This window comes from Protobothrops mucrosquamatus, unplaced genomic scaffold (genome assembly GCF_001527695.2).
Source record: "Protobothrops mucrosquamatus isolate PMUCROS unplaced genomic scaffold, P.Mucros_1.0 scaffold1310, whole genome shotgun sequence".
Lineage (NCBI taxonomy): Eukaryota > Metazoa > Chordata > Lepidosauria > Squamata > Viperidae > Protobothrops > Protobothrops mucrosquamatus.
This window is the reverse complement of record NW_015387511.1, coordinates 99246-112078: the sequence shown is the minus strand read 5'-3', so window position 1 is coordinate 112078 and position 12833 is coordinate 99246. Positions and strand designations below refer to the sequence as shown.

General features: G+C 36.3%; 1 protein-coding gene across 1 annotated transcript in view; it reads left to right on the top strand.

Moving 5' to 3' along the window:
* Positions 1 to 2228: 2228 nt before the first annotated feature.
* The window catches only part of CUNH6orf132 (chromosome unknown C6orf132 homolog), a 39065-nt gene continuing 28460 nt past the window's right edge, over positions 2229 to 12833 (top strand). Inside the window, exon 1 of the mRNA XM_015821344.1 lies at positions 2229 to 2389. Within this exon, the coding sequence (XP_015676830.1) occupies positions 2242 to 2389 (148 nt within the window). The 5' untranslated portion in view covers positions 2229 to 2241. The remainder of the gene's footprint in view (positions 2390 to 12833) is intronic.

The window sequence follows — 12833 nt, the reverse complement described above, 5'->3', positions numbered from 1 at the left end:
CTATTTGTGTTTTTAAAGTGGCCCATAAAAATGTTTCTTTGAAGTGCAACTATGCTGAGGCCTTCACAAGCAACTCAGTTTTCTAGAGCTGAGTTCATATTTCAAATAGAGTTTTCTGATAAATGTGTGACAATTTTGCTTATTTCAGCTATGTTTCCTAACCATCAAAAATTGTCCTATAATAGGCTTAATTAAATTTAAAAAACTCTATCCAATGTCTTCTCAAAGGCCAGGGGGAAAAGGGCAGTGGATCCACTGACGTATATAGGGCTCCATCCTTTTTGCATCATTGCCTTGTCTCTGCAGCTTTTGGCTCAAAGTGTTAATTTTGTCCCCAATCAAAAAACTGTGGGCAACCACAGCCCTTTGAGTAGGCCAGGTTCAACAAACCACAGGGATTCCAGGAGTGGTCTTTATTGTAGTAAGATATAATAAGAGAAATTTGGAAACTGGTCATTTTCTATGCCCCATCTTATAGAAACAACCATTGAGTTTCTTCCCATACTTGTTTTAGAGTCTAGACCAGCGTTTCTCAACCTTGGTGTTTTAAGGATATGTGGACTTCAACTCCCATAATTTCCCAACTAGCATGCTACCTGGGAAATTCTGAGAGTTGAAGTCCACACGTCTTAAAAATGCCACAGTTGAGAAACATTGCTCTAGACCATAGATAGTCCTTGACTTACAACCATTTGTTTAAGGTCTGTACAAAGTTACAATGGCACTGAAAAAAAGTACTTATGGCTGGTCCTCACACTTAACAACTGTTGCAGCAGCCCCATGGTCATGTGATCAAAATTCAGGTGCTTGGCAACCAGCAAGTTGCACCTTCCAGGGTCATTTGAAACTTTCCCAGGCAGCTTCTGACAAACAAAGTTAATGGGAGAAGCCATATTTGCTTAGCAACTATGTGATTTATTAACTATGGTGATTCACTTAACAAGGATGGCAAAAAAGTAGTAAAATCAGATGTGACTTTATTCAGTTTAGCAACTGAAATTCTAGTCCAAATTGTTGTAAGCCAGGGGTGTCAAACTGCCGGCCTGCGGGCCGGTTTTATCATACCGGAGCTGCGCCCACCCCATTGCTGGCAATGGCGAAAAAGCTCCGATACGTCACACGATATCACATGACGTTGCAAGTTTGACATGTCTGTTGTAAACCAAGGACTACTTGTATATAATTGCTTCTCTAAGTCCTTCATAAAAGATTCTTTCAGGATCATGTCTAGATACCTCCACACATAAAATCTTCCTAGGGAAGCTGCCCTGCAAAATATGAATGGGATCAGATGAACAAAATTTGATTTCACTTCATGTATAGTTACATGCAATGCCATGTAGTGCTTTGGAATGTTTGGAGGTGCTCATGTAAGCAGCTGTCTGCAGCTCTTTGAAGCAACTGTTCCTCTCCCCAGGACTGTGTGATTACTTTCCGCAGCTGCACTGTGCTCTCCCAAAAGACACATTTGCTTTAGGGAGTTCCTACAAATAGTACATATGCTTGTGTACCCTGAAGCACCTGCTTCGGCAGCTCTAATATATATTATATTCATCATTTTCCCTTTCAATGAGATTAAACATGACAATTTGGTGATAATATTTGGATGGCACAGGATGGCCACATTCCAGATTTTCAGAAGATCTCCACTTCTGAGCTTCTGCCATGGCTGAGTTCTCTTGCATGCGTGAAACTTACTTAAAAAGAAAATACAGCAATTTTTCTTTAAAAATGCACATTTACAAATCTTGCTTCTAAACCTTTAACAAACAGAGAAGGTTATAAAGTTGAATAAATATTGACCTGGCAGGCTGGAGAATCTGTGTTGCTAACAAATACATACATGTTTACATGGTTTTAATCTGAACATCTGGACAGTGTGCTTGTTTTTTTGCAGTTTTCCAGGGGAGCACTGTAAAGCTTATAGTCATACTTGGGACGTGGCATTGTCTTGGGGAAGACCTTCACCAGTTCAGAGGTAACAAACTGTTTTGGGCTTAACAATGACTTATTGTAGCAGCAAGGAAAGAATGTGACGGAAGGAGCTGCTGTGGGGTGTGGCCAGGCAACAGCAGCCAGCCCTCTACCTGCTCAGGTGGTTTAGCTTTAAAGCAGCTGAAAAGAGAGTTCCTCAGACTAACACCTGCTGGAGCTCTGTGTGCTGGGTGGTAACTGAGCAAACTGGAAATATGTTTTTCTAAGCGGAGGAGCTAAGAAACACTAAGGAAAGAAGAAATAAGGATGAAGAAGCATAATTCAGTCCAGGGAACCTTTAGCCGACTCTTTGGGAAAAAGCATGCCAGCAACAATTCCACCAGTTCTCTCTTTGCCACCAACCCTCCTTGGATCTTCACGCAAGAGGTCAACTCTGACAGCCTGAAAACTTCAGGTCAGTATGGCTTCTTTGAGTTTTCAAGGCAGAGTGGGAAGGAAAAGGAAAAGTGATTTATACTTTAGCTGTGGACTTTCACCTGAACAGGCTCTGTACTTTAGAACTGATCCAGCCATCAGAGCTTTTTCGGGGGTGGCATTGGTGGGCATTTTTAATTTGTACTCCAAGAGATCTATATTAAGCAACAATTCAGCTAGAAAACTACGCTACGTATTTGGTAAGAATGACTGGATGAAATGGAAACATGTTGTAACCTGTAAAACCAAGCTAGCAGCCTGGATCTTTGCACCGTCTCAAATAATTAAACATAAGAATAATGAGTACAGCAGATTCCAATTGTAGCTCCTGTAAAAGCACTGTTTAAAGAGCACAATGAGAAGTTGATTTCCTGAGACAATTTAATCAAATGTTTGTCATTTCATATGGGATTAGAATTGTTCTGACTGCAGCCATCAGGAGGCCTTTAGATAGATATGTGCTAGTGGCCTCTGGTGATGACAGCAAAAGACTTGTTCTCTAGGTGGTAATTCTCTCTTGTAGCCTGTAATTGTGGTATAATAGCCTTCAGGCTCAGATGGGTGGGTACTAACTCTGAATTCATTTGGAAAGCAGAGTGTCCATGATAAAATTAATCTGGCAAATTTAAAATCTCTTCCACCAAGGCAACCATGCAATACTTATTTGCTTCAGCCAGGGATTGTCCAGAGGAATTGAATGCAAAGACCAATGCAATAGATAGAAACTGCATAATAAAATTCTTCATAAATGGGGCCTTTAAAGGTCACCAAATTATATAATTTGTGCCCATATGTTAGCTCCAGAGACAAAATGTTTTACTTCAACAGCACATATACTAAAAGTATTTCAGTATCCAGAAGTATTGCTTCTTGTTTAGGGCTTCTAGTTCTGAGCTGCAAAAATTTGGACAATCACCAGCTGGCAGCAAAGAATTAGAGGTTTCTTTGTCAGTTTCCTGATTTTTCCAGCCCAGGTCTGACAACCCTATTTTTTTTTTTTCAAAAAAGAGAGAGCAAACTCTATGAAAGAAGCTTTATCCTTTGACTTGTTCCTAATTAACTAAAATAGTTTTAAGTGTTTAATTAGCAAGCCCTATCTCAGTTTGAGATAATATCTATTGACATCGGATCTATTTTAGGTATGACTGTTAGAGATATGTGTATTGAGATGTCCCGCTTATATTCAGATATTCTTTCTTTGGTGGGTGCTAAGTTGTCAAGATTGAGTAGGTGTGCATATTTTGACTGAAGAGCTAAGGAATTAAATCTACAAAAGACATCTTTGTTGCCATTCTTCACATTCCCTATACACTTTCAACCTTCAGCCGTAAGGTATAAATATGATAATATGTCTGTAAAAATGAAAACACAGTTGAATTATGAGAGACTTTAGTATAACTTGTAACTTTGAACAGCCTAGGCAATGCAATGTCCAAAAGGAAGGACTTCTTACTGCTTACCATGCCCCCTAATTATGGAATTAGTCTTGAAAAAATATTTCAGAGGGCTCTGCTTCCTTTTTATATTTAATTTTTAGCCCAGGATCCACTTTTTTGTGTCATTCCAAAATAAGCTCAAGAAGAAATGAGGAAGAGTGGATCAATGTTTGTTTTTATTCTTTGTTGCACAAATATCTAAAACTGGTTCCATGCTCTGTTTGTATATATACAAAGCTGAGCAATCTGTCCCGTACACAACATGTTTCCTTCTTATCTTGTGTCAAGGTAATTCAGGCTATGCTATATCAAATCCTCCCTGTGCAGAGAAGAAGAGCAGAGTGAAGTAAAATATAAATGTATCAATGCATGGATCAATGCACTTTTTTCACAAAAAAACTGCTCCCTTAGCAATATTAATCCAATACTGGTATTGAAATAAAATTCAGTCCGCTATTTTCTTGTATTTCCAATAATTGCCTCTGTATACTTCTACTGCTAACATTGGACTGCACATCCTTTGAAAGAGAACATTTTATTGCTATATTTCTATGACCCCATTTCCCAACCTGCATACTTTATTTGCCATATTTCTTCAGTCAGCTCATGTACCGCTGAAAAGTTGGAATTTGCATACCAAGATTGAAGACATTTGCTCTATAGGATATAATGTTGCTTTTGTCCATCCATACTTGTAATTAGTACAGAGTACTGTGGAAAATTACATCTGAAGCATGGGTGCCCTCTTTGAGAAAGCTAACTATTTGAGGTATCCTCCATGCCTATATATTAAACAGCTCCTTGAAAGTAATGTTTACAACTTTTTTATGCTGCATGGATTAAAAAAAAAGTTGAATTCAGCTTGAACCTCACCTTAGTTTTGCATAAATGAATTGCAAAGTAAACACAAGTTACTCAACTTGCAATGGGTGTGGACTTGTGGGTGTCACTGACTCAAAGATCTAATCTCTGGTTCTTCCCTCCTATACTTCCCTTAAAGCTATGGATGTACTCAGCATAAAATACAGCTACACCTCTCATGCGTAATGCAGAAAAATGACACAACATTGTTCTACAAATCTGAAAAATATCCCTTACCTACTGAATTAATTATATACTAATTTGGAAGATGTTGTAATTTTTACAAATACAAGCCAATCTTCAGGAAAGTTCAATTTTGTAAAAGGTTCCCTGCAAGTTCTCAACAGATTTAGCTTTTCTTCCATCTTATCTCTGAGTAACTAGTTGAAATATGATCAAGTTTATCACTGATGAATTATTTCACAAATGTTCCTGGGATATGAACCATTTTGTTGGTTGTTGCAATGTCTCAAACTTGTTAACTTTGATATGTTTTGACTTCAATTCCCAGAACTCTGCCAGTATGCTTACTGGGGAATTTTGGAAGTTGACAAACTTCTTAAAGATATCAAGTTTGAGAAACACTAATTTTGTGTTTGATTTTTAACCTTGACAGCACACTGAGGGGAAAATTGGATTTTTGATTTACAGTTTAATTACAATAGTAAAATAATCCTAAATAATCCTGAACTGACTTGAATAAATATTGTAAGAATATCTGAGAAATCCTCTTAACTCTTAGTCCTTTTGCATTCCGAGTCAAATGAGCCCTCACATGAGCCATTTAGGCAGCTCTGAATTTATATACAGAGTACATCTATCTCCTAATACTCACCTTCACTTACGGGAGTTATTCTCATTGATTCCTTATTTACTGCTTTCATTTTGTATAATCCTCAGAGTTAGAGGTTACAATTAGAGAGTTCTTTGGATGATGTTGATAATAGCATGCAAACATTAGAATTCAAGATTGTTTCCCAACTAAATACTGCTACCAATGAATCTAGAGCACTAGGCATATTCATTTATTTATTTTTATTTAAAAAAACACACATGCACAGCATTTTCAGTGCCAATCACAACCAGAGGCTTACATAATTAATGACAGATCTCAAAGTGCAGCATGGCTAGGAATTCTGAGAGCTGTCTACATTTGTTTCCAACATACCCGGCTCCCTTTTAACAAAAACTGGTATAAGGTATATCATACCAAGAGTTAGTAGAGACACAAGTCCATTCTGATGCATTTGTAAGAAACCAGATGATGCAGTTCAACTTTGTTGACTAAAGATCAGCAAATCACATCTTAAATTAGGCTTTTGTTTTTAAAAACTTTTCTGAGTCTGATGCAAGAATTATTTTTCATAATGATAAGAGGAAGAACAGGTACCAAAATGATGGACATAGATACAGATTGTCCCACCTTCACAAAGAGGCCATTCTCCACCTCTCAACTTAAAAAATGGACAAAAGTTTTTATTGTCTATAAATGGGCATCTCTTTGGAATTTATTGGAATTCTTTTGCTATATATTAAATAAATTATCTTTTGCAGTTTTTATAATAAATACTATTAATTAGAGCTTTGGTGTTGTTGTTCCTTGGGTTAAATGTTTCCTGGCTAAATTGTAAAGAGAAAAATCTAACATCTGATTAAGTTCATATGAAAGAGGTATATCTTTGTCATTCCAATATTTCATCTCAACCTGAAGAAGCTGGCTTAAAAAAAATCTCTCAAGAAGGCTGTTTGCAAAGACTTGCTTTAAATAAAGATTAATTGACTTGAATTCATTGTGCTGCCACATTCCTGGTGCATTAATCTCTTAACAGCTTGATGTGCCTATTAATGTTAAAGATACCACTGTTTACTGCTCTAAAAATGAAGAAAGGATCAAAAATTCTATTTCTGAAATAAAATCATCACATCACCATCATAATGTCTGCATCTTCTTGATCATTGAAAGAAATTTATTAAATGCTGTACTCTCTGGATACAAAAATATTCTCTATCACCCCCTGCTTTATACTAAGTAGACTAAACTATTGCAATCAACTGATGTTTGAGGAAATTAGGTTGTCTTATAAAAGATAGGGCTGACAGGGATTCTTGCTTCTTTTCAGTGTAAGAACATGTCATAATTTTGGCAGTCTTTGGGTGAGAGATTTGCAGACTGTCTACAACTATCTACATAGTGTCCAAAACCCAAGAATAAGCCAGCTGATGTATCTCATGTTCTTCCATTTGAATAACCAGCTGACTAACAATATGGAACTTGACCATGCCCATATTACTGTCAAGTTGTGTACACATAGCCTTTGGTTTACTGGAGTATTTTAGCTCAGTCTCTTAGATTTTCGGCTTTCTTATTCTTTGCTACCTAATAAGGAAGATGTCTCCCAGATATTCTTATTTTACATTATTATAAGAAGGGGATAGGTTTAGTTTAGCAAATAATAGGGGCAGATCAGCCTTTCTCAACCAGGTGCCTTGCAAATGTGTTTTGTAATCAACATGCACAATCAACATGGTTCAATAGAAATTGTTGTCCAACTCACCTTCAAGACACCAGATTGAGAATGACTAAAGTCTTTATGTGTGGGAAATTTCATTCCTTTTATATTTCTTTTTTCAACTTCTAATTCCAAATATCCTTTACTGCCATTTCAAATTCATCTTTATCTTTGCAAGGTTTCATTTTGCATTCCTAAGAATGAAAAAAGCCACTGAAAATAATAAGTAGAAAAAGCATTAGAGTTTCTCAGAGAGATGTTGCTTCAGTAAAACCAGATATTGGGCATCATTAAACATATCCTTGTATTATATATTTAGCAACCTTGTTTATGAATATATTATATTCCACAGTTTTGTTTAAGTGCCTATTCATTAACTACAATCATATTACATTCTTTATATTGGTACTGATCCTGTGGCTTCCCCAACTCCCCCCTCATTTGTGGATGCAATGCGATTCCCAAGATGCTATGTATTCTGACAACTCAGAGCTAATCTTTAAAAATACTTGCACAATTTGCATAGATGCTGTGTTCCAGTTAATGAACAAAACTGTATTCAATGGCTGGCTACTTTAAACATAGATGGGACAGATTGGTAAATATCATTTCTGCCTGGCTTTCCTGGAGCAATATGAAGCTCGCTGTGGTTAGTAAACTGCAATACAGAAGCAATATAGAAGTTACCTGAATAGAATCTATGTGGGCAGAGATTGCAGGATAGATGAGGGGGAAAAAACCAGCTCTCGTGGGGTGGGGATTATTATATCTGGGAAACATTTGGATTATGCAAGGAAGAGATAACGAATGCATTGTAGTGTATGACACGTACATATCTCCATGTACAATTAGTGAATTTAGTAAACTGAGTGTGAATCTAGTCTTAGATGTAGGCTGGACAATATATGTATTGCATTGCTACAGGCATGTCTGTTTTCTTCATAATTAGTTCTCCCTTCTTCAAATGTAATGGCTATTGACAGTGGTCCTGTCAATAGGATTGCCCTGTTTACAGGGCAACACTATGCATGTTTGCTTACAAAGAAATCCCATCATATTCGCTGCTAAAAGCCTTTATGGTAGGATGCAGATATTATATGAGGAATACAAAGATACAGGTAGTCCTCAACTTACATCCACAACTGAGCCCAAATTTTTCGTTGATAAAGTGAGACAGTTGTTAGGTGAGTTTTGCCCCATTTTACAACCTTTCTTGCTACAGCTGTTAAGTGAATCACTACAGTTGTTAGCAACACAGTTGGTAAGTGAATCTGGCTTTGTTCGCCAGAAGGTCGCAAAAGGTGATCACATGACCCCAGGACACTGCAACCATCATAAATATGAGTCAGTTACCAGCAGCTGAATTTTGATCACCTGACCAGGGGAATGCTGCAAAGGTCGGCAGTATGAAAAATGGTCATACGTCACTTTTTTCAATGCTGTTGTAACTTCAAGCGGTTATTAAACAAACTGTTGTAAGTCGAGAACTACCTGCATTGCCTTCAGTGCAATTTCCCTCTTATACATCTTATTGCTGTGTTGTTGGACTTTTTCGCATTGCCAGGGCTGGGGTGGGCATGGGCTCCGCATGATGCAACCAGCCCATGGGCTGGCAGTTTGACACCCCTGCCCTAATTCACTGGAATTAGCCATTGTGTGGCAAGATAACAAACTACATATTATTTATTAGGCACCCCTTGGTTGTGAGCTGTGAGAAATGGACATCCAAATGAAAACTTGCCAAGGTTTTAGAAAATTTCCAAAAATAAATAAAGGATGTGATGAACTGCAATTTGGGGATGTGTTGAAAGTATCATACAACCTCTCGTTCCATGTCAGTTTGGGTTGACCAAATTCTCAGATGAGTTGATTTGGACAACTGTTTTGAAAATGTAACTATTTTGGTTGGATGTTTATTCTTTCCCAAATGTCTTGTGTTATTTTTCATGTCACTGAAGCCTTCTTAATTTTTCCTCCCATACCTAGCATTGATTGTCCTATTCATATTAATAACTACTTAAATCCTAATATTTTCTGATATTAGGTGCACTTTTTGGAATAGCCACCCTGAGAATCCACCTTTAGAAAATATTAGACAATCTGTGACTTTGGATCATTGTTTCAGAGATATTTCCTCACCAGTTTCCTTAATACCTTCAACAACAGCAGAACTTCTTATGGACTTGAAAAGCTCTTAAAAATTCAGGAAAACATTCAGAGTTGTATCTGCCTTGAAAGTAGCCCATATTGAACTGTTTAGCACAGTCAAACATCAGTAGTTAACCACGGGACGTGTTTTATAACATTTTGTATAATGTCATAAAATGCTTCATGATAATTTTATGCCATAAAACGTTTAGTAAAATTTTCCAAGTTTTAGTTCCATGGGAATTGCCCTATAATGCGCCATTTCATTAAGTTAAAGTTTACAGACACAAGATTTTTTACTAGTATATAGATGATTGCCAGGTATCAATAGCCCATTAGAATGACTGGTATGTAACTCTTTTTATCTTACCGTTATCTATATTCCCTACCATCTACTTACTATTTCATCATTCCTTATGATTCTCAGCAATTAGTATTTATTTTGAATTGAAAGGATTTTAAATGCTTTGCATTTCTGCTTTTTGTGAGTCTACCCCTTTAACTTGTCCTTGCTATGAAATACTAAACTTAGTTTTGAACTGTAAGACAACACTGGAACAGTGCCAGTTATCAGTTAAAAGAGATTAAAATATATATTACTCGTGAGAAAAGAATAATATTTTATATAAGCAATATGCTGTCAATTGTGCTACAAGTTGCTTGTTTGTTTTCAAAGTTTATTTTGGCTATCTATATGGAAAATTGGTCCAAGAATGCATAAGTTAAAAGGAGAGATGAATTTAGCGTGTATGATCTTTATTGACATGACAATCCAGAAGAACAAGTATTTGAAGAATTTCAGGTGCATGATCATTGTTATAGAAAAAATACTCAAATATGTATTTCCATAAGAAATACATTTCTTCCTAATTAGAAAGGGAATTAATGGGCTACATTTGCTAAACAAAAAAAAAACACCACATTAGAAGGCTAGAGACAAGTGTTTTGCAGATATTTGGGGCTCTTTTGTATGTTTGTACAAGTGTGTGCAACTCATAACTTTTCCTATTTGCATCATGACCCAGATGCCTAAAATGGGCAGAGCTTAAAATGATGCAGTGGTGCTTTAACTGACAAAAATAACAAGTGCATACAGATTTGCTGGTGGGTGGAGAGGGAGGGAAAGCACACCCATGCCCTTTATGTAATGAAATTATATTTAATTCCTTGTCTATTTCCAACTTTGAATCAGTAATGTAATGGTACTAATTGCAGTGGGCAAGGATTTTTCTGCTTCTTTTATTACTGATCATGCATACTCTATATGTCTCCCTTCCTTTGCTGTGTTTTAATGTTTACTTTCTTTGCAGCAACTTCCTACAGAGCTTTCCAACAGAGGTGGGGCTTATACATTTTTAGTTTGTCTGCTGATCATACTTGTTAATTCATGCTGTTCACCTGAGAAGCTTGTTAAAGTAAATTATGGGCTGTTTTAACTACTAGAAAACACAGCTCAGAGATGTGTGATTATGTGGCAAGAATGTGAGGCTGGAAGCTAAGATGTCCACAGGTCCTGGTTCAAGAATGTTCCAACATCCTCTCACACATCTAACAGCATGTAATATGGAGCAAATAGGAGCTGAGTTCCCCCTTACTCCTCTAGAATATACCACGTCCCTCCAGGGAGTCCACCTTCTTACTACATTACCCTAATTCCTATTCCCACTTTTTTTGTTGCTTTGTTTAATTTTATTTTCCCCATGCATATTTTGGGCCTTGTTGTTTTGGCTACAGAAAAATAGCAGATATACCTGAGTGTTGAAAAAGGAAAGAACAATGGAGTTTCTGGTTCCTGCACTCTTTCTTCCATTCTGCTTATCTCTCCCTTGTGATTTCCTTTCCTTCTCCCTCAAGAATCATGAGCTTGCCTCATTCCTGGAGCATGTCAGTCCCTGCTGAGCTATTTTGGATCCCCTCCCAAGGGCAGTTATTCTAAATATTTATCAGGTGATAGAGATTTAGACAAATCTTAGATTCTTGTCATCTTTTCAAAGTAGGCTGGGCCAAAACACAGACACCACAGAGTTTCCAGGAATGCTATTTTATTGTTGTAGTGCATAAATAACAGAATCATGTCCAAGTTTCTCTCTGTCTCATCTTATACTAAATAAGAGTAAGGTAGGGTTATTTTGAGTTTCACACTTCCTTCTGTGTCTGGTCTTTTCAAGACCTTTTTTAATGGCTTGCTTATACCTTTCCTGAGGTCAGATTTAAATTCTTTATATTACCAAAGATTATTCTAGGAAGGTATGTAGAAAGATAATGATCAGGGTGGCTTCGCCAAATCTCCAAGATACTTATATTATCCATTTAGCACTATTAGTTTGGACATATAACCAGGTGTGACATAAAGGGAGAGATACTAAAATTTAGGTTGCTAATGTTTGATAGGTTAAACAATCTGGACCAAGCAACTGCCATCCAGATATACCAAATCTCCACCATCTAGACTAGTTTTCTTAACCTCAGCAAATGTTGAGGTTAGATGCTGTCTAGGGAATTCTGGGAAATAGAAGTCACTGTCTTAAAATTGCTGAAGTTTAGAAACTCTAATCTAGAATACCAACCCAATATAATCAAAGACTATACTAGCATGGCATTCTAGAAGTTGTAATTCCAACCCACTTCACCTTCAGAGGTACCAGATTGTAAAAGGTTGATTTAAATCAACATTTAGTCTAATATTTTAATTTAAATGATAAAATATATTATTTATATTTCTGATTAACCATGTGTATGTTTTCAATGTCTTTTTATGGGGCAGTTAGAATAAACAGGTTATATTAATTCATTATAAACTATGCAATCTAATACATCTTAATTTGAAAGTATTATTTATTTTAATGAAAGTCTTAAATATGCACATATAAAACTGTAGCCAAATAAGTAATTAAGGTATCCCAATTTTAAAAATGCATTAATAGAACTTTTTATAAAATGGTAGGTGGCAAACTTAACTTTAGGAATTTCATTTCCTCATTGGTTTTGCAAACAAGTGAATTTGTCTTCTAAAGTAATGTCTATTATTTATGTGCCAGGATCGTTTGAAAAAAATACATATATATAAATATGCAGACATACATATTCAGAAATAGGCTTGGCTTACTCATTTGCAAATATAGAAACATGTATGAATTAATCTATTAAAAGGCTAAATCACATATATTAGGGCTGTAATTCTTTATAGATTTTCTTGGAAATAAAGTTCTGAAGTCTACTTGTAGAGATGCACAGGATCATGTTAAAGTTCCTTGAATAATTTAACAGATTTAATTCTGTATTTCCTTTGTCAAACTTTCAGCCAATTTTGAGCTCCAGTTGAGAATCTAAGATGAGATACTACAAAATAAAAATAGATCTAATTATTGTTTTAAAAAGATACCAATTCAGGAAGAGAATTCTCAAAATCCTTTAAGGTGAAAACCAAGGAACTAAGGGCTAACTCCATGCTTGATCCCTCCTCTCTCCC